The 26,392-nt window shown below is 37.5% G+C and overlaps 2 protein-coding genes across 11 annotated transcripts in view; one reads left to right on the top strand and one right to left on the bottom strand.

Moving 5' to 3' along the window:
- Positions 1–12,137, top strand: part of limch1b (LIM and calponin homology domains 1b) — an 80,000-nt gene extending 67,863 nt beyond the window's left edge. For 4 of the 7 annotated variants that reach the window (XM_048176601.1, XM_048176607.1, XM_048176605.1 and 1 more), the window contains 15 exons: positions 1,098–1,337; positions 1,831–1,915; positions 2,023–2,093; positions 2,176–2,251; positions 2,478–2,500; positions 3,143–3,256; positions 4,702–4,794; positions 5,745–5,894; positions 5,970–6,049; positions 6,406–6,464; positions 7,242–7,317; positions 7,576–7,659; positions 7,962–8,070; positions 10,153–10,255; positions 10,419–12,137. In XM_048176601.1, coding sequence (XP_048032558.1) covers positions 1,098–1,337; positions 1,831–1,915; positions 2,023–2,093; positions 2,176–2,251; positions 2,478–2,500; positions 3,143–3,256; positions 4,702–4,794; positions 5,745–5,894; positions 5,970–6,049; positions 6,406–6,464; positions 7,242–7,317; positions 7,576–7,659; positions 7,962–8,070; positions 10,153–10,255; positions 10,419–10,444 — 1,389 coding nt within the window. In that variant the 3' untranslated portion in view covers positions 10,445–12,137. Of the gene's footprint in view, positions 1–1,097; positions 1,338–1,830; positions 1,916–2,022; positions 2,094–2,175; positions 2,252–2,477; positions 2,501–3,142; positions 3,257–4,701; positions 4,795–5,744; positions 5,895–5,969; positions 6,050–6,405; positions 6,465–7,241; positions 7,318–7,575; positions 7,662–7,961; positions 8,071–10,152; positions 10,256–10,418 lie in introns of those variants that run through there. The other 3 variants (XM_048176602.1, XM_048176608.1, XM_048176606.1) reach the window with 2 other exon arrangements.
- Positions 12,138–14,410: 2,273 nt separating this feature from the next.
- On the bottom strand, positions 14,411–24,610 carry dicp2.1 (diverse immunoglobulin domain-containing protein 2.1). Of its 4 annotated transcripts, none has more exons than XM_048176620.1 (6): positions 24,223–24,609; positions 23,558–23,860; positions 23,152–23,463; positions 22,927–22,971; positions 22,705–22,785; positions 14,411–14,698 (listed from the first exon to the last, which is right to left on the bottom strand). In XM_048176620.1, the coding sequence occupies exons 1-6, from the start codon at positions 24,281–24,283 to the stop codon at positions 14,625–14,627; spliced, it is 876 nt and encodes a 291-aa protein (XP_048032577.1). In that variant the 5' UTR covers positions 24,284–24,609; the 3' UTR covers positions 14,411–14,624. The 4 variants fall into 4 exon arrangements, with proteins under 4 accessions (XP_048032577.1, XP_048032579.1, XP_048032578.1 ...); XM_048176621.1 differs by having other exon boundaries at positions 14,645–14,776; positions 22,658–22,785; positions 24,223–24,610; XM_048176619.1 differs by lacking the exon at positions 14,411–14,698 and adding an exon at positions 22,177–22,587 and having other exon boundaries at positions 24,223–24,603.
- Between the last annotated feature and the right edge of the window lie 1,782 nt (positions 24,611–26,392).

The raw sequence follows: 26,392 nt of genomic DNA, 5'->3' as shown, positions 1-26,392 counted from the left end.
CTGACATGACACCTTCATAATCATGACATGACACGTGTCATGAATATGAAGGAGGTTTTATGAATGTTTATGACAACTGTCATTAAGTGTCATTCGCTCAATTATGTCATTTTTAATGCAAAGATGACATTGTTTGAGATGTCCGAGTTATGACAACTTGACATAAACCAACACATCATAACCTGTCAGTGTCTTTGTCATGACAACTTGACATCATTTAGCTTTATGGGTTAACATTACATTAAACTGTCATGTCGTTGGTTTTGACATGAGGCCATTATAATAGTGTCATGAATATGTATCTTGAGCTCAAGTACAGTGGTACAAATTGAACTTGTCATTAAAATGTCATTAAGTGACAACACTCTGACAAATAATTTTATAACAGCGTCATGACTATTTTTCATTTCATGTTTTTTTTTTGTTTTTTTAAGTTTCCTCTAACAGAAGGTCAGATAATAGACAATTTCAAATTTCTTAAAAAAGATGACACTGTTATAAAATAATGGTAACACTTTATTTTAGAGTCTTTTAACTAGTTGCTTATTACTATTAGCATTCATATGGCTAAAATATTGGCTGTTTATTAGTACTTATAAAGCACATATTAATGCCTTATTCTGCATGATCTTATTCTACATTCTTAATCCTACCCAATACCTAAAGCTAACAATTAACTATAATAAGCAGTAAATTAAGAGTTTATTGAGGGAAAAGTCATAGTTAATCGTTTATATATGTGTTCCCTATACTGAAATGTTACCAAAATAATGTAATGTAATGTTAACCCATAAAGCTAAGTAGTTTTTTAAGTTTGATAATTAATCTGCTATGTCATGTTTATGACAGGTTATGGTGTTTTGCTAATGTCAAGTTGTCATGACAAAGACATCTCAAACAATGTCATCTTTGCATTAAAAATGACATAATTGAGCGAATGACACTTAATGACAGTTGTCATAAACATGCATAAAACCTCCTTCATATTCATGACACGTGTCATGTCAAGATTATGAAGGTGTCATGTCAGTCTTATGCACACCCCTTCAAGTAAAGTGTTACCGAAGATATCAGTATGTTGATTCTCTCTCTCTCAGGTGGAGGAAGTAGTGCGAGTGAATGGAGAAAGGGAGGATGAAGGCCACAGCATTGAGGAGAAGGGAGGAAGAAACAGAGAAAGAGAAGGAGACTGCCTGCAGTTCTTCCCATCTCCTTACACAGACTCAGACCTCACAGATCCCGATGTGTCCGATGGATCCACGGTCCGGCCCACGGAGCTGACACTCTCATCCTCACTCACACCGGAGCGCTGCGAGAACGACACAGAAACCACAGAGGTGAGGACAGCAGTGGCCAAAGGTGATATGCCCTTTTTTTACAAGATATAAAATAAGTCTCTGACGTTCCCAGAGTGTGTATGTGAACAAAACAGGACAATCTCACGCACTGAAAATGTCAGAAACTGTAAGTAGTGGTGTTCAGCTCGAACCGGAGTCGCTGAAAAGAACTTAAAATGATTGGTGCAAATGTATAAGACTATAAATTTTCTTTGGAACATTTCCTTCGAAAATAAAATTTAACCACGATGTCCTCATTGACTATGGAGACTAACATGTGGATTGGTCGATCCCCAAACACAACTCTTGTAATGCCTTTTTGGCGCAGACACTGTAAAACTCCAGCGAGGATACAGAAGTGGCGGACTCTGTGCTTCTCTGTCTATGCTGATGTCTGTGTGTGAACTATACAAGCCAAACAATGCAGCTTACGTTCAGTATATCAGTTGGTTGGATTCTCATCACCTCCATCTGTCTGTGTAATGTCGTACAGATTGAAGGAGGTACAGTCCCGCAGGCCGGCGATGTCTCTAAATCCCCAGAAGTGTTGGAGATTAAACCAGAAGAGACTGTTACAGGTTGGGCAGCTCTTATGTGATATTAATATTCCAGTTTGTTATACAAACATCTACTTCTTCTTCATATTCCCGTGTAATTTCTGGCGATGGCTCATGTTCCTGCACAGATCAAGAGCCGACAGATGAGACGAGCGACTCTCTACAGACCGTCGTTCAGATGGACAGCTCTTCTGCACAGGTTAGTGGATTTGTGCTTTCATTAAAATACTTGCATATGCATATCATTTATTTGACCTTGACTTGTTTGGATTTGGTTGAAGGTCAATAAACAAGCAACAGAGATCCCACAGGATCAGTCAAAACCATCCGACGCAGAATCATACAGAACCAAACCAGGTGAGTGTCGTTGACCAAATCTAGACATGGAAATACCCATAATCCTCCTTAATCTGAATGAGCAGATAAACTTGAACTTTCATGTGAAATATTCAGATATTTGTCAGTTTTTCCATCATAATTTTTTTGTGCAAAAAATTTGTTTTTAACCAAATTAATAAAATGAATAATTCATGAAATCACTGAAAGTGCGTGTTTTAAAAATGACATTGTTTGTATTTTCCAGATATGACTGAAAAGGCTGCAAATGTAAGTAAAGAAGTTAAATCTGTTCTTCCGTCTCTCCTCCTCACCCCTGAAGTGTCTGACGTTTGCTTTCTGCCTGTTTCTCATCTGGTATTATTTTATTCTTTATCTACAAGCACTATTAAAATGATTGTACAATATAAATCTTCCTAAACGTTCTCTTTGATGCTCATACTGTTAGTAAATAGTATAACACATAACAGTATGAGTCCAGAACTGAAAGTATATGCTTCTCTAGAAGCCTGAAGTGTGATTTCAGCTATTATTTTTTAAACAATCGTTTACTTGTCAAACTGGCAGTGAAATACTACACTACCCATAATCCTGAAACAAGATCCAGCATTCAGAGTCGCTGTTACCATGGAAACAAGCTTTAAAAGGCAAGCGACTTTTGCACAGACAAGCATTTTTAGAACATTTAAACAGAAACATGAACTGGATCTGCCACTGGGAGTTGAACTCTATACCAGATGGGAAAGCAGCAGAACTTCCCCGTGTTGTCCTTGTCTTTTCACATTAATCCGCTCCAGTAGAACAGATAGTCTCACTACTTCAGGGGAAACAGACCATCTTTCTCTTGCTCACTGTGTTTGGTGTTGTGTGCTGCGTCCTCGTGCGGCGCATGTGCGGTTACGGTACGGTTAGGTCCCTCCCGCGGTGCTGAATCTGGTGAAGCGGGCTGAACGCTTTTCTTGGAGCCCTGAGGAAGAGCGCAAGCGTCAGGAGAGGTGGCAGCGAGAGCAGGAACGCATGCTTCAGGTACAGCGGCTTGAGAACGCAGAGCCACGCTTGAGCCGCGCTGAGAATCACCTGAGCATGCTTCACCGCGGACTAACAGACACTTCATGCTTAAGTTGCTTAAGCACAGGAGAAATGATTCACCTCAAAAAGAAAATTCTGTCATTAGAATGTGCTTTTTTCAGTATAATGTAAGCAGATGGGGACCAAAGACAGCCATGGTCACCATTCACTCTCATTATATAGAAAAGAGCAGCTTTGACTCGTTTAGTGTCTTTTGCGAGACAGAATGAATGTACTGAGAGTGAGTAAATGACAGAATTTTCATTTTTGGCTGAACTTTACCTTTAGGTTGCATGCTTGAGTTCCCTTTTCCATTTCCTAAAACAATAGACTTTAGTGTCTGTATATATTTATAGAGATTTCGTCAGAAGATCTGCTCTATATGATAATCTAGTTTACTGGAATGCAATTAATTACTTTATCTCGAATCAAAACTGATTGTTTTAGCTGTTATAACACACACAACTACACTGAAGCTATCAATGCATTGTGACCCAAAAAATATCTGGACACTTAAAGGGACAGTTCACTCAGAAATTAAAGTTCCCTCTCTCATATCGCTTCAAACCTTTCTGTATTTCTGTCTTCTGTGGAAGATATTGGAGTCTGAACAACACTGAACCCCACTGACTTTAATCAAATATAGGAAACGTTTCTCAAAATGTCTTTTATGTTCCACAGAAGAAAGAAAGTCAGACCGGTTCAGAAGGACACGAGGGAGTGAATGATGACTGACATTTCAGAGTGACTGAAGTGTTGAAATACTTTTTGAGGAGCTCATCATGGACTAGTTATGAATAGATTTGCACAATTCAGGAAGTAAAATTCTTAAAACAGCAAAACACACATAACCCAAACCCAGCATGATACAGCAGTCGCTGCTTAAGATAAAGACACCCCTGCGTGTGTGTGTGTGTGTGTGTGTGTGTGTGTGTGTGTGTGTGCGTGCGTGCGTGCGTGCGTGCGTGCGTGCGTGCGTGTGTGTGTGAGAAAACAGCTGTTCACTGCAGATGTCAAGTTCTTTAAATGCACAATCTCACAGATATTCACTGCTTAGATTGATGATGTTTTTTAAATAGAGATTTTTCTCAGTGTTAGTGTGTGTCCAAATTTTGCTGTCTTGTCCATCATTTCAACAAAGTAAAAAAAAATCAAAGACTTGGAATTGATTGTGCCTTTAAAATATTGTTTTTAGGCTGCTTGTCTTTTATTTTCCAAATCCCAAGCACTTTTCCTTAACCTGATTTACTCACTGCCGATGTAAAAGAGTTTAATGCTGACATACTGAAGACACGGATACTGAGGAGTCATTTGAGTTTCCGAGTGTTAGAGGGTTTCCTGAAGGCGTTCGTGGATCTGATGGAATAATCAGCATTAATGGATGAATGTGTGTGTGATCACAGGAGAAATATCGGCGTGAACAGGAGAAGTTAAAGCAGGAATGGGAGCAGGCGCAGAAGGAGGTGGAAGAGGAGGAGAGACGCTACCATGAGGAGGTGAAGTTTCTCTCGCAACACACTGGGTCATCTGACCAATCAGAGCAGAGCAGACCAATCATCTGACCAATCAGAGCACAGCAGGAACATTTAAAATAGTTCAATGGGGCACTTTAAATATGTTTAGTCTTTTATTGGCTCCTGATCTTAGTGTGATTTGGTTCATGTGTGTGATTGAGCTGAATGAGAAATAACTCATAATATCTGGTGTTCTGTAACACATAAACAACTGCAACATATAAACATTACGTTTCTGAAATCCTGGCAAATATCAGAACTGCACTGCAAAAAATGCTGTTCTTACTTTGAGTTTTTGTCTTGTTTCTAGTCCAAATATCTTAAAGTTCTTAAATCAAGAAGCATTTTCTTGACAAGTAAAAATTATTTTCTTGTTTCTAGGAAAAATAAGTCAGAATTAAGTGAGTTTTTCCTTAAAACAAACAAAATAATCTGCCAGTGGGGTAAGCAAAATAATCTTATTTCAAACTGAAAACAAGATTATATATCAAATTTTTGGTTTGAAATAAGATTATTTTGCTTGTTTTAAGGAAAAACTCACTTAATTTTGACTTATTTTTCCTAAAAACAAGAAAATAATTTTTACTTGTCAAGAAAATGCTTCTTGATCTAAGAACTTTAAGATATTTGGACTGGAAACAAGACAAAAACTCAAAGTAAATTTGAGCATTTTTTGCAGTGTTGAAACATCACTTCTTAAAAAATGTACTATGGTAACACACTGTAGTTTCTGCAAAAACAGTGTAATTATTACTGTTACTACTGTGAAATGATAGTAAATGAATCTGAGATCCTCAGTCAGTGTAAAGCATGTTTATCATGGTAAATTGTTGTAAGATGCTTTACATATCATGTGAAACGTGAGAAGTTCGCTGTTTCGCTACTCGTTTGCTGAAAGAAGATTTGCCAGTGACTTTTTGTGGTCGATGCAGGAGAGGAAGATTCTGGAGGAGACCGTGACCCCTCTGACCCCTGTGACCCCTCACTCTCCGACCGCACCACCTGTCCTTCCCAAAACCCACAGCACTTTACACTCCCAGCCGGAGCGGGAGCACAAGCAGGGGCCGGTGGAGAAACAGACGGTGAGACGTGAGGGAAGGCTGTTAGAGGAAGTGTTTGATGTTTGGTGAGACTGACGGTGTTTCTCCCTCCATCAGAGCTCTGAGAGCTGCAGACGGGAAAACGGCCTCAGCGACGCAGCGCAGAGACAGACGGACAGTTTACAGATGACAGTAAGGTCTGGGACAGCAACTCTCACCCAGAAACATAAATTCTGCCATTATTTGTCACTCCACACCTTTAAGCTGTTGATTTTTCTGTGGAACACAAATAGAGAATTTCTGAATCGTCTTCGTTTGGCTCTTTTCGCTGGAGTGACGCTCACAGTCTGTCCCGTCATGAGCTGTTTTTGGGGTTTTATGGAGTTTTTGACAGACACGATCACCACACACTATTGTTTTATGGAAAAGAGCAGCATGAAGATTTTGTGTTGCATGGAAAAATAACAGCATGTGGGTTTGGATTATTTAGCATTTTAAAACTTTTCTTAAACTCCTCATTATAACTAAACATTATGTGTTTCTCTTCATACAGCGGTGTGTCAGCGGGTCAGAGAGGACGAGAGAAGCCGCCGGCACTGCAGTCGGCTCAGGGTGAGGCGAATATTATGCCTAACATTATGTTTAACATTAAGTTATTTAAAATATTTTTCATCTCATTTCAATCAGATATGCATTTTTTATCGATACTTTAATAAGTGTGAATGAAATAGAAGAATTTCTCTCAGTTTTTTGGATTATTCTGTTCACTGAGATTGTCCCAGTGCATTATGGGATTTCTCTCTCAGTGAAGGAATTCAGTCCAAATAAGATCTTAACTTGTTTGTGTCAAGAGCGTGTCTGTGATGACTCCAGATGCTCCGAATCTACAGAGACGACTAACTAGGTTTAGCAGAATATGCATTGATGATCTTTCAAATAACTGAACAACTGGACAACAGATCATCTCTAAACATACATAACCTGCATTTATATTTATATATAGGGTTATACAGGCATCTAGTGGTGACACCATGATATTACATGAGATTTCCTTGATTTCTCCCATCGGATGTCATAAATCTGCTTTCCATGCGGATCTTAAATATCTTTGCTCTAATTTTAACCTAATTAAAATTAATTGAAAAAATATATATTAATTGAAAATTATATTTTTATAGACATACATTCTGCTTTATTTAGAGTTGAACATTGTCTAGTACCATAAAATCCCCTCAAAATACAAAATATTGAATATTATTGAAACAAATATAGTACATTAATTTCATTCAAGAAAAAGTGTTGCGCTTATTCTCGGTCTGTTTTGACACTGAGGATCACAATAATCATCCAGTTGTCGATTATGAAAATGATTTATTTGTAATTTTACAGACACACCACTGACCAACAGAGAGAATGAGACCTGGAGCAAGAACACATCACAACCAAAACCTGGAGGACGCAAGAGGTGTGTGTGTGTGTGTGTGTGTGTGTGTGTGTGTCCATTATGTGTTCTTTCATTAATTGATTTATTCACAAACAAGCCTCAATGTGTGCATCAAAGTTTAAATGATTTTACGTTTGCAATTTTGTTGAATTCATCCTCATGGCCAAAGCGTAATGATTCTGAGCGCGCGCGTGTGTGTGTGTGTGTGTGTGTGTGTGTGTGTGTGTGTGTGTGTGTGTGTGTGGACGCTGAACGCTGCATGTGGCTCTCCATCCTCAGGTCTGACTCTATAGAGAACATTGGGCCATCATCCTCATCCTCACCTTCATTCACAGACACACCTGCACCTTCATCACCAAACAGGTACAGCAGCTCCTCTGACCTGAGCTCATGTCTGGAGATCAAAACAATCACATCTAATGAGTCAAATGATCACTACCAACCCAAATCAGATGTGATTGTGAGTGAATTTGAGTCAGTATGTGTGTCATCATGATATGATAATATCAGCAATATAACGAGGCTCGTCCTGCTCTGCAGAAATCAGCATTGATCAACTCATTACAGTCGACCGTGTGTTTTTATTCTGCTGCCGTCTCTGATTACTGACCACAGTTCTGTTTTTGGCTCATGTTTCCTATGTGTGTGTGTGTGTGTGTGTGCAGGTCGGTCAGTGGGAAGAAACTGTGTTCCAGTTGTGGTCATCCTCTTGGTAAAGGAGCCGCCATGATTATAGAGACTCTCAGCCTTTACTTCCACATCCAGTGCTTTAAGGTACGAGTGCGAATCACAGCTGGAAAACTGCAGATTTAAGGCAAGGCAATTTTATTTGTATAGCACATTTCATACACAATGGTAATTCAAAGTGCTTTACATAAAGAAGAAGAATAAAAATAGAACATAAAAATAGAAATACGGAAGAAGGATTAGGGCCAAGCAATAATAAAAAATTAAAACCATCTCGAGATTAAAGTTGTTAAATTTCGAGAAAAAAGTCGAGATAAAATGTTGAGAATAAACTCGTTAAATTACGAGAAAAAACTCGTTAAATTACAAGAAAAAACTCGTTAAATTTCGAGAAAAAAGTTGTTAAATTTCAAGAAAAAAGTCAAGATAAAATGTTGAGAATAAACTCGTTAAATTAAGAGAAAAAAACTCATTAAATTTCGAGAAAAAAGTCGAAATAAAATGTTGAGAATAACGTCATTAAATTATGAGAATAAAGTCATTAAATTACGAGAAAAAAGTCATTAAATTATGAGAAAAAAGTCATTAAATTATGAGAACAAATTCGTAATTTAATGACTTTTTTCTCATATTTTAATGACGTTATTCTCAACATTTTATCTCAACTTTTTTCTCGAAATTTAATGACATTTTTCTCATAATTTAACAACTTTAATCTTGAGATGGTTTTATTTTTTTATTATTGCTTGGCCCTAATCCTCTTCCATATAGAAATAACAGTAAAAACAGATAATTTTGCTATCTGGATGGAAGAGCTAGGAAGTTCCAGGGAGTTTTTTTGTTGTTGTTGTTGTCGTCCGTCAGAGCGGATCTAACTGGATCTTCTTTCTTCCTAATTCTCCCAGCTCTTTCAACCAGACAGCAACATTTAAGATGCATTAAAAGTCAGGAATAACAAGATGATACATAAAAGATATAAAATACAATATATTGTCTGCTACTCTTCTTCCTGACTTTCACAGGAGCAATGTTATCAATAACGTTTTGTACTTTTGAGTTAAAAGAATCAAGGAGAAAATCAACAGAGTCTGCAGATATGCTTGGTGTTAAAGATATAGCCTTCATAAACAGTGCACTAGTATTCTCATTTAAGCATCGCTTTTTGACCGAGATAGATCTAGCTATCTGGGATTTACTGTAATCACACCAACGATGATAACATCTTGTTCCCTGATGGAGGGAATGGAGACTTTACATTGAAAGACTGACGAATGGGGTCTCATTTGGGAACCCCGAATCACTTCTGAGATTTACACTGCAAAAAATGCTGTTCTTACTTAGAGTTTTTGTCTTGTTTCTAGTCAAAATATCTTAAAGTTCTTGAGTCAAGAAAATGCTACTTGATAAGTAAAAATTATTTTCTTGTTTTTAGGAAAAATAAGTCAAAATTAAGTGAGTTTTTCCTTAAAACAAGCAAAATAATCTTATTTCAAACCAAAAATAAGATATATAATCTTGTCTTCAGTTTGGATTAAGATTATTTTGCTTGTTTTAAGGAAAAACTCACTTAATTTTGACTTATTTTTCCTAAAAACAAGAAAATAATTTTTACTTGTCAAGAAAATGCTTCTTGATTCAAGAACTTTAAGATATTTTGACTAGAAACAAGACAAAAACTCTTAGTAAGAACAGCATTTTTGCAGTGTAGAAAAACGGCCAATGGAATTGGGGAGTAGAATTTGCATGCCGAGCCACGCCCCCATACATACGGGTATATAAGATGGCGGCACGCATCCACTCATTCAGGTTTATGCTGAGGAGCTGAGACGGGACGGGGTCCTGGACATCCAGCGGGGTGGATCAGGGATGTGGCAGGAGGGACATAACGTCTCCGTTCCCTCCATCAGAGAATGAGGGTTACGCCAGTAACTAAGACATTCGCTATCTGTCAGTCACGTTCAACGTCATGTCGAAAGATGGCACATTTAAGACATCTAGTTTTACAGTTATGAAGGTCTTCAGTGTCACATGATCCTTCAGAAATCATTCTCGTTTCATTCCTCTATGAAGGACATGTGAAGGTCGATAATAACACATTGCTGGATGGAGCAGGTTGAAGTAATGAGAAGATTTTCCTCACAGGGTTTGTCTCTCTCTCTCTCTCTGTAGTGTGGGATCTGTAAGGGTCAGCTGGGCGACACCAGCACAGGAACAGACGTGAGGATCAGGAACGGTCTGCTCAACTGTCATCAGTGCTATATCCGCTCGCGCAGTGAGTTACACGGCTTCAATCTGTTGATTCTGAGATTCCTTCAGTGCAGCAGATGAGGAAAAGTCATGGCATATCCTCAAATATATTAGAAACATTTGATAATAAATGCGTGATGTTTTGAATCCAGAGTTCAGATCATGATCTTCTTCCTCTTGTCTTCCAGCCGCTGGTCAGCCCACCACCCTGTGAACTCACTGATTTTAGGAGCAAAAGAAATCAATCCATAAACTCTCTCCAGTCCTCACAATCTTCACGTACGTCAACACAAGCACATCTAAACTCAAACCACTGCACCGTCTTCAAGTCACTTTCCAACACAACCGAGTTTCTGCCTGAACTGACAGTGTTTGTCGCTAAAGACGGTGCGTACTCTGACCTAGAGATAATTAACACTAATGGACCTGATTTCTGGAATGACTTCACTTTGCTTTCAATTTATCTGAATCCATTCAATCCGTTCTTAAATCTTTCTTCATCTACGGCTGAGCATTCGGATTGAGCTGAACTTCTTTTCAATAGTTATTTTTCTGTGTTCTTTGAGTGGATTAAAGCACTGTCCAAATATCAAGAGATTCCTGTCTGCAAGTTATATTCTTTATTTTCAACACATAACATGTTAGCATTCATAGTGCCTCGTGATGAAGCTGTAATTATGGGAACACAGTCACTGTAATCATTCTATTAACTAATGGAGTATAGTATGTATTTTTATACATTTGAGTTGATAAAAACACACATGCATGTAAACTGAGTGCTGGTTGAGACAACAGACATCTTCACACAGATGGAGATCGCTGTCCTTCAGTGGATTGATGCTTTGGGAAGTTGTGCCTTAGGAGAGATGCTACACCAGAAACTCAAAGAGAACGAACAAGAGTTTGGATCCAAAGACTGTTTCTGTGCTCGTATGAAAAATAATGGAATATTTTTGGTCATTTATGATCTTCTGGATCAAGGTGCACTTGCTCTTTGAAATAATGGAGTGTTTGCCTCCAAATATCTCAGTTTTGCCCTTTTCACAGCACATCGTACATCGTTTTTCCTAGCAATAGTATTATGCAAAATTAAAATGTTTGCCCAAACTATAATATTTTCTTGAACATATTTTTTTCCCCTTAAATAATTTTTTAAGCTAAAGTTATATACTAATATGTATATAAAATAATGATCTTATTTTAGTTTCATTCTGAACATGATTGAATTGAACACATGGCAAAGCAATACAAATGTCCATCATAACACAATCACTGGATAAATGTGTTTTATACGGAGCGCCTAAAAGGAACACAGTGATGGAAAAATATGAGATGGGAGGAAAAATTACATCTTAAGGCTTTTGCGTTTCCTCACAAATGTTTGAGTTCCTCTGAGAGAGTGTTTGCTCACAAGTTCTTTGTGAACGAACGCAAAGTTTCTCTTTTTTTCATTTTTAAATTTTTTCCCCTCATCCCATATTTTTCCCACCATCATGTCCCTTTAGGGGCTCCGTAGTTTTATGCCTGTCGACGTTAGCACATTCATAATGTGTATCTGAACAGAAGGGCATATGAAGGCTTTCTTGATTGTGAAAACAGTTTGGCCTGTTTAATCTTCTGTCATGATTTATTTACCAGTTTCTCTGTGCTTCGGGTCTGGTCATGTGTTTTATGTTTAAATCATCATAACTTTAGGTTGACACAGGGCCAAGGCTTCTGCCAGGCAAGTTATGTGTTGTTTAGGAGGGAAATAGTTACCTTGGAAAATATATATTACATCTGAGGTATATTTATTGAGTTATTCAAATCCCAAATCTATACTATCCAAAAACAGATTAATTTGATGTTCAAATGCAACGGCTTTACAGTATCCTGTATGTTTATAAATAAAATGATGAAAAATCTAATCTAGTCTATATTTCTTTGTTTCAAAGGCATGAAATGTTTTGAATCAGAATGTAAATGAAAAAATAATAATTGTTAAAATTATTGCATAATGTATTAATATAATGCAACTGTAAAAGAGAACAAGATCAAACTGATTGAAGTGCTTGATTTGAAGATAGTTTTGTTGTGCCAGAATTTGAGTTGTTAATTTAATGTTAATTATATAAATCATATTGTGTTTATGCATTTAATATAATCATGCTGTACATAAATTCTGTGATAAAGGCTTTTACCATCAGAGCAATTCAAGTGAAGTTCACAGAAAACACCTACTCATATTGAGCTCTTCACACATTTACATATAGTGGCCTGCAAAATGTCATAGCTTGTAAAAATGTTTAAATAACAGTTCTTTTTACATCAAAGTTCCCAAATGAAACCAAAATTTTGTTTAAAATGAATCTTTGAAAGATGCATTGAGAAATATATCAGTTCTGCTTTTTTCACAGTTGAGAAATGTGTTATGCTCAAAACTTCCTTACTTTGACCTCTCTCTCAGTCTGTGGTCATCTCTGACTGTCCAACAATTCACGACTCGACCGTAGTTCTGTCTTTAGGTTACTGCACGCCATCATTGGCTGAAGAGGGTTGTTGGTCATAGTTCTTGTGTACTGGATGTTGAAGTCATTTCCAACCTCAAAGGTTATTTTTGTGGCAAAAGTATTCATCTCATATTCTCAACATGGATGAACTAGTGCTGTGGTTATTTAGCTATTGATATCATATATATTTTTGAAAGTTTGAGATACAGACTGGAAGTTTCATCCCGACCCGTTCAAGCAGCACCTACTTGGCATTAGATGTGCAGCAAGATGTATTTCGACGTCAGACTCAGCTTTTGTAGCAAAAGTAGCCTGAACATCTTTAACCTCTTATCAGAAGGCTTGTGTTGGATCTTATCTAATTATTGTTAACTGTAGTTCACCTACTGGACGACTTCCTAGTGATTGATTTCCCTCATTCTCAGGCCAGTCACTCCATACTGCAATACTGTAAGCCCAGAAAACCAAAGACACTCTCTCTAGTAGGGGTGTAACGGTTCACAAAACTCACGGTTCGGTACGGTTTTCAGTACAGCAGGTGTGGAGAAAACTAAACAGTAAATTTCTTTATTATTATTATTAAACAGTTTTTTACTGAACAAATTGAGTTGTTGTCTTTAAATACATTAAATTAAATTATAACTAAAGGTTTCTTAAGAATAAAAAAAATTATCTTTGCTAATACTATAAACTACAGTATGTAGGGAGCCCTTACTTGAACATTATGCTACTGTAATATTAAAGGTTAACAAATGAGCCCAAACTATTAGCCTAAATTCAATTGCTTTTTATTTTTAGATAAAATAATCAACGCTCAAATAACAAATTGTGTGCAAACATGTAAGCTGCACATAAGACAGTGTTTGCATTAACTTCTAAATGTTTTTACTCCAATTCGTTGTTGAAATATAATCATTTCTACACAGTGGCTGTCATTTTCATGACAGTTTAATATAATCATACATTAAATAATAAAGACATCACTAAAAGGTTAAGTAAAATTGAAATGATATATATAGGCTAATACAGTGCATATATTAAATGAAAGAGTTCATTTCTCTGGCAAACTAACAAGCTGTGGACACTGAATGTCTTTTCTGATGCTACATGACAGATTGTTTACAAGCTTTCATTGATGTCTTTCCGCCGCTGAAACACTGATTGAGCGATTACACGAGATATGACCGTTTCAGTAAGTTGTACTGTATCTTTCCATATACCTTCAGATCTTCATTCATGTTTATTCTGTAACTAGAATTAAAAAGGAAGAGATGATCATGTTCACTCGCTCTGCTGGTTGAACTGAGGCGCATGTACAGAGATCTGTCACGCCACATTGAAGAGCATCGAAATGGCATTTTCTGTTTGAATTTTGTGATTTTGTGAACAGAATTTGAAGGATGATACTTTCTTTCTTATCGAAAGTAACAAAACGCAGAGCTTATTGCGATTATTGGTGGTTAGGCTATGTTGCAATGTAATGCTTCGATACACACCTGCACCGAACCGAAAGCCCTGTACCGAAACGGTTCGGTACGAATACGTGTTACAGTCCTACTCTCTAGACTCATCCTCTGTTTATAACACCGTCCTCATGTTACCATGTACTCAGTTTGTTTGGGATGTTGAATACATTATCAGAATTAACCACATATTATTGTTTTATGAGTTCAGGGTATTTTACACTGTCCTTGTTGTACATGTCAAGTCACCTTTATTTATATAGCGCGTTTTACATTACAGCTTTACAGTGATGGAGGGAACGTGATTTTGGCTGCACAGATCAAATCATTAGTTATTAATTTAGTTCATTTATCTATACAGCAGCTCTGGAGAAAACAGTGATGTCATCATTACATGTACTTACTATAGTAACAATAGTATCAATATTTTATAGAGCGTTGTTCACTCAGTATTGTTCATCTCACTGATCACATTCATGTATGTTCTCTGGGAGTCCTGACCTCTTCTTCTGTTATCTGTGAATAAAAGCACACCATTATATCAAACCTCTCATGTAGTGAGAAGACTGATTCAGTCATTCAGATGGTGTAAATGTGACTTGGTGTAAACTCAACTGATACTCTTAACTTCTGATGCTGAAAGCTTTTAGCCAGCAATTTTATTCCAAACTTTTTTTTTTTAAATAAATAAATCTTAGTTGCAGAGTAATATAAAACTTAAGATCAAAATGTGGTTTTCTTACCCAAGTACGTGACAGTATATCTGACTGAGGTCTTGAGTTTATTTCCTTTAGTAATAACCTGACATGTCCACTCAGTGTTGTCATCTTCATGGAGGAGTGTTGTAGTCAGAGTGCTGATACAGCGATGAGGAGAGGATGAGATCTGATATCTGGAGTCTGATCGCAGATTCACACCAGCCTTATTCACCCAGACCAGCTGAAATCTCTCATTAAAGAATAATCTATCACAAGGATATCCATCATATACATACAGCTGACAGGAGAGAGTGAAAGATCTGCCAGGTCTAATCTCAGTCTGTGTGGATGATGGAGAGACTGAAACAGAAATCACACACATTTATTTCTCTAAACGTTTGAGTTTAAAGAGAGAATTATGTTCTTTTATCATATAATGAACAGAAACACTGACCATGAAGGATATGCAGATGAACACTGGTATCAGTATATGGTTTATGTTTACAGATATAAATTCCATGATCTTCAGTTGTGGCTTTATAGATGTTCAGAGAGCAGTCAGACCCCAGACTCAGTCTCTCACGTCTCTCTATGTCATTATTCTTTATTCCTTCTTCAAATACTACAACTTTGACTGAACTTCCTCCACTATATATCCATGAAGTTGATGTGCAGTCAGTAAGATTATTATCACAGGGTAGATTGACGTTCTCACCATCACTTCTGAACATACTGAGATATGTGTGTCCACCTGAGACAGAGTAAATGTGTGTTCAGATTGTACAGAAGATACTTTTTGATGTTGTTAAATAAAGATTACAATTACAAAGTTATAGAGTAGAAGACAGAAATCTACATGTAACCCATTATTGACCACATAAATATTAAAGAAAAGTAGTCTTATATTCATCAATCCAATTTAAATAATCTTCTTAACATGACAGACTTTTCCATCAGATGTTGGATTGTAAGAGAGTGTCATACATTGTCAAGTGTTACTGCATTCAAATGACAGCATGAATGTACAAAGTACAAACAGTGATCATGATCACATTTGAAATATCTTAAATGGCACATGCGTCGTTTACCTTTGAGAAGTGAGCAGAGAAAAATCAGTCCCAGCAGATCTGTATTACCCTTATCAGCCATTTTATGTCTCTGACTGTCTTTCACTGTTCATCATTCACTCAGTTCTTCCTTTAAACAGCATCAGCCCTTCCTTGTGGTCATTAACTTCCCATCGTCAGCCTAACGTGTAATAATGACACTCTGCTATAGTGACCTGCATCACATTTTGATGACAAATCATGTTCATGAAGTTTTATAAAAACTCAGTCAGACCATATTAGAACTCATCAAACTACTAAATCAAACACATTGCTAGCATGATTTAGCATGTTTCTAGTATGATTAAAAAATTGCTAGCATGATTTACCACATTAATAATAGCATGCTGCTCCCATGTTAATAGCAGGTCCTATGTTAGCTGCTTTAATCAATATAGATTTAATCAACAGCTTTAAATGAGTAGGTTAATATTTCACCATTGTTTTTAATTTGTAACTCACAATGCTTCATTCGTAGTTCTTTCCCACACTGAAGTTGTCAAGCACACAGTCTTGTACCTTTGTACCTTTTTGTCGGATTTTCAACTACTGTTTTTGCTTCAAATCAAAGTTTGTAATGTGATTCACCTTATATAGCTGTTTGTTTTGTTCATGGTTTTTAACTCTTTAATGAAGACTTTTTTTAAATCCCTGTGGAGAAAGAATTCTGCCACTAACCCCGCTTTGTCAAGCCAGCATAATAATGCTTTTAAAGAAAGTATCTTAAATGTTCCATAAGAAAAACGGAACAAGTGTCATTTATTTGTTTTCTCTCACTCAGTTCCAGAGTTATTTTTAGTTTCTGAGAGCATAGGCCAAGGTCTTCTGATTTATTAAGGAGAAACAGAAGAAGTTGCCTAACATTCACTGGAACACATCATCAGGGTATTTCAGGTCTTACAACATCAAAACAAGGCAAGTTTATTTATATAGCACATTTCGTACACATTGGTAATGTGCTTTGTATAAAAAGGAATCAAATACATAAAAATTAAAAGATTTATATAAAATGCATTAAAACAGTTAAGAAAATAAGGTGCAATCAGTTCATAAAAATAGAAATAGCAATAAAAGTAGAGAATAAAAATTAATAAAAAAAAATATTAAAACAGTTTAGAATAAAAAAGAGCATACATAAATAAAATACAGTGCTCATTCAGTAAATGCACAGCTAAACAGAGGTGTTTTGAGTCTGGATTTGAATGTGACTTCTGTTGGAGCACATCTAATCTCTTCTAGAAGCTGGTTCCAACTATGTGTGGCATAACAGCTAAAAGCAGACTCTCCTTGTTTAGAGCAAACTCTTGGTATTTCTAACGGATGTGATCCTACTGATCTTAGTGATCTGTTTATATTCAGTGAGCATATCTGCCATGTATTGAGGTCCTTGACCATTGAGTAATTTATAAACGAGTAATAGTACTTTAAAAGCCAGTGCAAGGACCTGAGGACGTCTGTGATGTGTTCATATTTTCTGCTTCTGCTCAGAATTCTGGCAGCAGCATTCTTTATGAGCTGCAGCTATCTTATCGTCTTTTTTGGAAGGCCTGTCTGGAGACAAAGCATCTAATTTTTGCAATATTTTTGAGATGATATGCTGATTTAGTTACTAAAACTCGGGTCTGACTCAAATCTAACCATGATTCCTGACTTGATTTTTAGTTGTTTGACCCCTAGAGTGAAGGTATGCGTTCACCTTGAGAAATTAATCTTTGTTTCCAAACACAATAACTTCAGTTTAGTCTCTGTTTAACTGAAGGAAGTATTGGCACATCCAACTGTTAATGTCATCAATGCATTGGCACAGGGAGTCAATGGGGCAGTAGTCATTAGGTGAGAGGGCTAGGTAAATCTGGGTGTCATCTGCATAGCTGTGATATGCAATTTGGTTCTTTCTCATTATTTGGCTCAGTGGCAGCATATATATGTTGAACAGGAGGGGTGCAAGTATTGAACCTTGAGGGACTCCACATGTCATGGATGTCCACTCAGACTTATGGTCACCGATACTCACATAATAACCTCTCCCTTCTAAGTATGACCTGAACCATTTAAGGACCATCCCAGAAAGCCTGACCCAGTTTTCCAGCCTGTCAAGAAGTATGTTGTGATCGACAGTGTCAAACGCAGCACTGAGATCGAGAAGAACCAGCGCTGATAATTTACCTGTATTGGTGTTTAGGCGAATATCATTTATTATCTTTATGAGTGCTGTCTCTGTGCTGTGATGCGGTCGGAAACCAGATTGAAAGTTGTCAAAGTATCCATTCAAGCTTAAGAATTTGTTCAGCTGATTGAAAACAACTTTTTCAATGATCTTGCCTATGAAAGGAAGATTTGAGATTGGTCTGTAGTTGCTCAATATGGTGTTATCCAGATTGCTCTTTTTCAGAAGGGGCTTAACAACTGCAGTTTTCAGGGATTTTGGAAAAGTCCCAGAGAGAAGTGAGGCGTTTACCACTTCTAGGAGATCTGCTTCTAAACAGTTAAACACGCTTTTGAAAAAAGATGTGGGAAGTGTGTCAAGGGCGCAGGTTGATGTTTTAAGGTGCTGTACTGTTTCTTCCAAAATTTTACCATCGATTGCTTCGAAAACACACATAATAGCTACTTTCTGAGGTTGTGATCTGATCTGTTTTACCCCAGTGCAGCTCAAGGATGTGCTGATCGCCTTTCTGATATTATTAATTTTCTCAGAAAAGAAGGAAGCAAACTCACAGCATTTGCTGTCTGAGAGCATTTCACTGGGAATCTGACTTGGGGGGTTTGTTAGTCTCTCTACAGTAGCAAAAAGAGTGCAGGTGTTGTTTAAGTTTCTGTTTATAATATTTGAGAAGAATATTTATGATATAGCCTTCATAAACAGTACACTAGTATTCTCATTTAAGCATCGCTTTTTGACCGAGATAGATCTAGCTTCAACAGTTGGAGAGATCAATATGTTAAAGTAAATACAGAAATGATCAGATAGCGCTGCAACAATGTATGAAATGTTTAGACCCTTACTGATAAGTAAATCTAGAGTGTGTCCACGATTGTGTTTAGGTCCATGTACATGCTGAGTCAGATCAAAAGTATTCAAAACAGTTATGATTTCTTTTTCTGTATTGGATTCTGCATTATCTATGTGGATGTTAAAGTCCCAATAATAGCAAGACAGTCAAACTTGATAACAGTTTTGTAAAGTCCTCAACAAAGGCTGGAGGCCTGTAAATAACTATAAGTAGAATGCGAGGAGCACCTTTTAACACAATACCCAGATATTCAAAAGACAAGTAATCACCAAATGACACTTGCTTGCATTGATAGACATCTTTAAATAGAGCAGCTACACCTCCTAAAAGCTCAGCAGACACTCATAAAAGTAAAGTTAAGAGGGGCTGTTTCATTCAGGATTGTTGAACTGCAACTGTCTTCTAGCCATGTTTCATTTAGAAGCATGAAATCTAGGTTGTATATGGTTAAGTTGTTGACTAGAAGTGATTTATTTTTAGGTGAGCGGATGTTCAACAGTCTTACTTTTTGTCCCCACAGTAATCTTAGTTTTTTGACATGTAATAGGCAGCAGATTAAATGGGTTTGCCAAACGGTTTGAGAGGGCCTTTGGCGTTCTATCACGTAATAAAACAGAAATAGAGAAAGCAACAGGCACACTGGTTTCCCGCTTGTTCTGTAAACATTTGATAAAGTCACTGTTATCATAGCGGGGACCCGACACACATCACTGAGAGCTGTTATCGGTTGTTTTTGGTTCACCTAGAGCAGATGGAGGAGGTTGTGGGCCCTGGCGTTGTGGCAGGGGCCGGAGAGCTCTCACAGGAGAAGGGAGATGGTGAGATGGGCCCACAGGCTTTGGTGGTTGTGGGGCTCGCCACTTTTTTGTCACCAGTTCCTTCATTTTCTCTGAGAAGCACAGAAGCAGGGATGCTGGAGAGAGGGATAACGTGTCTGGTGAGAGGAGCTGTTGCTCTGGTGTTATCGGATGCTGTAATATGTTGTCCTGGCTCCCCTGGCTGTTTTCCCAAAAGTTGTCCTTGGGTGCTGAATCTTGGAGCAGTTCTAACACATCACAGTCTTATCTGCGGTAAGCTCTGTGGGCAGGGCTCAATTGGGATTGTGTCTATGAACATTGGTTGTTGTGGCTTTTGTAAACTGCCAAGAATTGACCTGATGCACTCCTCTGACAGAAACACTTGATACAAGTCCAAGTTCAGTCTGAGACCTAAGTACATTATCTCCTGTGTGGGAACCAGCAGCTCTACAGGAGACACCATAACCTTTGTATCCATCTTCGTGTGCTCCTGTAACTGAGTGCAGAGGAGCAGATCGTCCAAATAAGCTGACACTTTGAGACCTGCAATTCTCAGTGTTAGGGTTGCTTCGGCACATTTGCTGAACACTCTTACGGCTAACGAGAGCCAAAAAGAACAATCAAAAATTTGTAGGCTGTTCCTAATTACTATCAAATCTACCAACATAAACCAGTCTCTGGGACAGATAAAGAGATGTAACCCCTTTAATGGGCAATAGACTTCCTGGTGAGGCAAGTTTCAAAAGCTTCCCCATCCTTTCTGCATAGGTGACACTGTAACACTCCCCTTGTAGCATGAGGACAGTACACAAATTAAGGAGGGCTTTACTCTCAATTTAATGATTGTGTGAATAAATACCAATGAAACCAAAATTAGTAGCATACCACAAGTTGTCTGCATATGTTGTGGCTTTCCAACATGCATGACGCAGGAGATGTAGGGAAAAAGCCTTTATTAAATAAAGCAAGCACTCAGGTTGGAGGGACAAGGTGCAGCGGAAATCCCGGAGGTCCATGGCATTGGCAGAGAGGTGACGAACCCAAGTGGAGCCAACTGGTCGATGGGCCAAGGTGGAGGAATGGGCTCGGTGGCCAAAGTGGAGTCGGAGACCGGAAGGGCAGAGGCGGATCTGAGCAGCGGAGCGGAGCGAACAAATGAGGCGCCGAAGGGCTGAAGGGAGCAGGCGGAGGCAGGGTTAAGCAACAGGATGGCTTTGGCAAAGGAGGCGGGAGAAGGACCATCAGTGATTAAATAGACCTGGAACTGGACGAAACCATCAGAGACAAAAGATACTTGTAACTAGATGAAACATTCAGTGAGGAAGGAGACTTAGAGTTTGGTGGAACCATCGGACTTGTAATACGAACTCCATGAACGCTGGCCGGCTCTATATCATGGCCAATTCGCTATTTACATGGCAGAATTCTGCAGAGAGGAATCCTTTTGTTAAAAATAAAAGGATTCCTCTCTGGAGAAGCATTCAGTCTTTCCTCTTGCAAATACTGGCATGTAAATAGCGAATCTGCCATGGCACGAGCACAACTGGCTTTAAAGGGAATGAGAGATGAGACTCTGATTGGTTTATTGCGTGTTACGAAAACACACCCATGACTCATGAAGAGACAAGCCACAACTTTTTTGGGCCATGGGTTAGGGTTAGAACGCAGACCATTTTTTTCTGTCATTAAACAAGCAAAAGTGGATTCGAACACGCCCTAAGAGCCCCAGCGCCATGAGCTTAAATCGTTAAAATAGGGCCCATTGTGTTATTGGAGTTTCCAGGATTGGTCAGACTCAAAGCGGTTCCCAGAATGAGATACTGAATTAATGTTTGAGTAGGAAAATCATGTTTGGTGTTTTAAAAGTTATGTACTGTATGATGCAAGGAGTGAATAATTATGCATAAAAGCAAAGCTTGCATGAGAACATCCATTTTGAGTCAATAACAGCCGCAGCAGCAGGAAGACAATGTTGCTGTGAGATTACAGGCAATCACAGCATGGGGCTACTTTTAAATTGTTGCTGTGGGTTGATTTTATCCCCACAGGTGGATTTTACAGGTGGACATCAAAAGGGACGCAAATGGCAGGTAAGTAATCTCACAGCTGAGCAGGGAGGTGTAGACTCATTCACATGACCGGACACTGACTGAGGGTTTGGGGTGAGTGAATGTGCAGGAACAGGTGTGACTTATCCCAATAGTCTTAGATTTTTGCAGAATATATTAAATATAAATATAAAAGATAAATATATCTTTTTTCTTTTTTTAAAAAAGACAAAAATATTGGAGATTTATGCATTGATAATTTAGATTAATAATGACAGACAACATCAAAAAGTCATTAAAATGACAGACAAAAACCAAACAGTCAAAAAGGTATAAAATATCTGATTTATATTCAAGACTATGAATTATATACAGGCCTATAGCTTCAACTGAAGGGAAGTCATAAGCAATGGATTATGAGTTCAGGGTAACAATATTTTACAGTGTACTTGTTATACATGTTACATGTTACTTACAATAGTAATAATATGTATAATATACATCATTACAAGAAACTAATCGTAAACCAAGCCCTAACCTCATATTACGTAAATTAATATTACTCAGTACTTATTTGTGTAATTACACTGTAACAATGACACAGATTAAAGTGTAAAAGTTTTCCTATCAATAAAAATGCATATTTTTATAGTTGCCAAGAGCGTTGTTCATTCAGTATTGTTCATCTCACTGATCACATTCATGTATGTTCTCTGGGAGTCCTGACCTCTTCTTCTGTTATCTGTGAATAAAAGCACAGCATTATATCAAACCTCTCATGTAGTGAGAAGACTGATTCAGATGGTGTAAATGTGACTTTCTGATCATAGATGATTGTGAAAAGAGTCTCAAATCTCACCAGCTCTTCTTTCACAGATGATCCGTAGAAGAATAACAGTAGGAGCAGTTAGTGCTGCGATCTCAGCGATTGTTATAATCACTACAGCAAACAGACATGTTCAGATAGAGGTTACAGCACAAGACCACAAACAAACTCAGTCCATGAAACTGTAAATCATGATGATGAATGAATCAACACTGATATATGTATAATGTACTGCAATATAAAGACATTTCTTACCTCTGACTGACCATCCACCCAAAGACTTGTTTTCTGATGAATTGACTAAAAGGAGAAAAGAGTTGCTTGAGACACAAAGATATGATATATAAACTGAACTAAATTGAACTGATCTCTCAAGAACACTCCAGAGCAGCATTAGTTTTATTTAAAGATTTATTTCTAGAGGAATATTCATACAGCATGTCCAGCATTGAGCTGAATATTGACATTTAGTTTTCTTACCCGAGTATGTGACAGTATATCTGACTGAGGTCTCGACTTTAGTTCCGTCAGTAACCTGACATGTCCACTCAGTGTTGTCATCTTCATGGAGGAGTGTTGTAGTCAGAGTGCTGATACAGTGATGAGGAGAGGATGAGATCTGATATCTGGAGTCTGATTGCAGATCTTCACCAGCCTTATTCACCCAGACCAGCTCAATTCCCTCTTTAATGAAGAAGTTATAACAAGGATATCCATAATGTATATATAACTGACAGGAGAGAGTGAAAGATCTGCCAGGTCTAATCTCAGTCTGTGTGGATGATGGAGAGACTGAAACAGAAATCACACACATTTATTTCACTAAACATTTGAGTTTAAAGAGAGAATTATGTTCTTTTATCATATAATGAGTAGAAACACTGACCATGAAGGATATGCAGATAAACACTGATATCAGTATCTGTATTCTCATATTGTCTGCAGGTGTAAACTCCATAATCTTCAGTTGTGACTTTATAGATGTTCAGAGAGCAGTCAGACCCCAGACTCAGTCTCTCACGTCTCTTTATGTCATTCTTCTTTATCCCCTTTTCAAATAATACAACTGCCTCTGAACTTTCTTTTCTATATCCCCATGAAGTTGATGTGCAGTAAGTATGATCATTATTACAGGGCAGATTGATGTTCTCACCATCACTTCTGAACATATTGAGATATGTGTGTCCACCTGAGACAGAGTAAATGTGTGTTCAGATTGTACAGAAGATACTTTTTGACTGTTAAACAAAGATTATAATTACACAGTTATAAATTAGGAGACAGAAATCTACATATAACCCATTATTGACCACATAAATATTAAAGAAAAGTGGTCTTATATTCACCAATCTAAATTATATCATAATCTTGAATCTTCTTAACATGACCGACCTTCAAACGTTTGATTGTAAGAGAGTGTCATACATCATGTCAAGTATTAATGTGTTCAAACGACAGCATGAATGTCTGCAGGAATCAAATCTGACATATAATACAAACAATGATCATAATCACATTTGAAATATCTTAAATGGCACATGCGTCGTTTACCTTTGAGAAGTGAGCAGAGAAAAATCAGTCCCAGCAGATCCTTATTACTCTTATCAGCCATTTTCTGTCTCTGTCTGTCTTTCAGTTTTCATCATTCACTCAGTTCTTCCTTTAAACAGCATCAGCCCTTCCTTGTGGTCTTTAACTTCCCATCGTCAGCCTAACATGTAATAATGACACTCTGCTATAGTGACCTGCATTACATTTTGATGAAAAATCATATTTATGAAGTTTTATTAAAAACTCAGTCAGACCAAACAAGACCTCATCAAACTACTAAATTAAACACATTGTAAGTGTATAGAAAGGTTAGATAGATTTTAGACAGATAGACAGACTGCTCGCTCAGTTCTAGAGTTTCTGAAAGCAGGTCTTTCAGTTCATCAGAACATTGTTTTATTTAAAAGTAATTTATTTAGCATAAATTGAGGAAGTTGTGTCAATCACATCATCATGGTATTTCATCAGATATTTCAGGTCTTACGACATCAGAAAGCCTCACACAGACCACTGCAGCACAGCTGATCACACTGAAGTACAACCAGCGGTTAATCATCAGCATCAGTAGTACAGAACAGACACTGAAGTGCAAAAAGAGCTCAATATTTTAATAATATATCAGAAAGAGCCTTATACATGGTCATAATATACATTAGTTGCTCTCAGAAGAGTTCTGTCTTCATATGTTTTGTAACATTGAAGTTATAAGTCAGGAGGGCAGGTGGATGGGAGAAGAGAAGTTAGGAGACGTCAGACTCTGTTTGAGGGATAAGAATGAATCATGAGTGTTTGTGGACGGATGACTGCTGATATCACTGGAAAACATGTCAGTTTGAGTGATTAATAATCAATATATAACCTGATTTTATTTTTAAAAAAGATTTATATTTAATGCAGTAATTGTCTTTTGGGTCAGTGACCCTCTATCAGTTATTCAGACGCCTTACTGACCCCATCAACAATTTGGGCTAAATGTCTTTCCTAAGTAATAATGTTGATCATGATTTTTTTAATAATAATAATAGTAACTAGACCTAGACATTTTCTGAAGACAATGCGAGTGCTGCTTAAGAAGAAGATTATATTTAGTTATGCTTTTATTTTCTTCTTCTTCTTCCTCCTCTTATTTTTGCAGTTAAAAAGTGATGTAATTGAATGCCAGATATCATATTGATTTGGCTGGTAAATCACACAGAACTCATTATAATCAGTGATTGTGTGTAAAGTTGTTGACAGTGAACACAAGGTGTGTCCAGTTTGTGTATTTGTGCACTATTCTATGTCGTTTTGTAGTCTATATAGTGTGAGTGGTGTGTTCACACTGAACAGAAGAAGTGCACTTTAAACACCTGGATGATGCACTCGATTAACTGAAAAATGAAGAGTTGAATGTTGGACGCTTCATACTCTCGACTGTCACAGATTTAATTACTTCAGACTCTGATGATGAACGACAAAATAACCTTATAAAATTCATACATTACACAGTTGAGTACATACTGTATAGTGTGTCATTTGGGACAGAACTAAGTACACTGATGCCCATTCTGACATACTCCTGCACTACTGCCAACAGAACAAATGGATCTGGACCGTGAGATGTGTCCAGTGTAAACACACAGTTAGAATGCTGCAAACCATATTCTTCTGCAAATAGTTACAAGTTTCAGCTCATCATCGTGAATCTTTAGTGTAAACTCGCCTTAAACAAACACCCACAAGAACACCTTAATGCCCCCTTTCACAAAATATTGCTTCCAGCTGCACTGATGTTCTCTGAACGCTCGTGAAAAACAATTATTTAATATTATCCATGCTATATTTCATCTGCAGCAACACTGTGAGCTTTTATAAAGATATGAATAGCACAATATTAAAAACAGATGCATTTGGCAATTAACTATTAATTGCATTAATATGCAAAAATCATGAATGAGTTCACAGCTGATCAATGTGCTTCTTTTCTCTTCTTGTTACAGTACAGAAGGGACTGAGGCAGATGTAAAACAGGTAAGTTTATTGATGTCAGCAGAGTGTGAACAGCAGTGCGGGTGATGAAAGGTGAAGAATGAAGATGTAATCTTGCTGATGCTTGCAGGAGTGGAGAGAATGGATCGCGTTGGAGACTTGGAACACAGGAGACTGGAGACACTCACACACACGAGGAGGA

Source organism: Megalobrama amblycephala, linkage group LG23 (assembly GCF_018812025.1).
Source record: "Megalobrama amblycephala isolate DHTTF-2021 linkage group LG23, ASM1881202v1, whole genome shotgun sequence".
Classification (NCBI taxonomy): domain Eukaryota; kingdom Metazoa; phylum Chordata; class Actinopteri; order Cypriniformes; family Xenocyprididae; genus Megalobrama; species Megalobrama amblycephala.
The sequence above is the reverse complement of the archived record's forward strand: the minus strand, read 5'-3'. Positions and strand labels throughout refer to the sequence as shown.

What these genes read in the sequence shown, in the direction of transcription:
- dicp2.1 (XM_048176620.1), bottom strand. Translation starts at nt 24,283, where the DNA reads ATGGCTGATAAGAGTAATAAGGATCTGCTGGGACTGATTTTTCTCTGC. An exon ending in ATATACTGTCACATACTCGG is followed by an intron (nt 22,972 to 23,151) that starts GTAAGAAAACTA and finishes TTCTCCTTTTAG; the next exon opens with TCAATTCATCAGAAAACAAG. An exon ending in GGGTGGATGGTCAGTCAGAG is followed by an intron (nt 22,786 to 22,926) that starts GTAAGAAATGTC and finishes TGTTTGCTGTAG; the next exon opens with TGATTATAACAATCGCTGAG.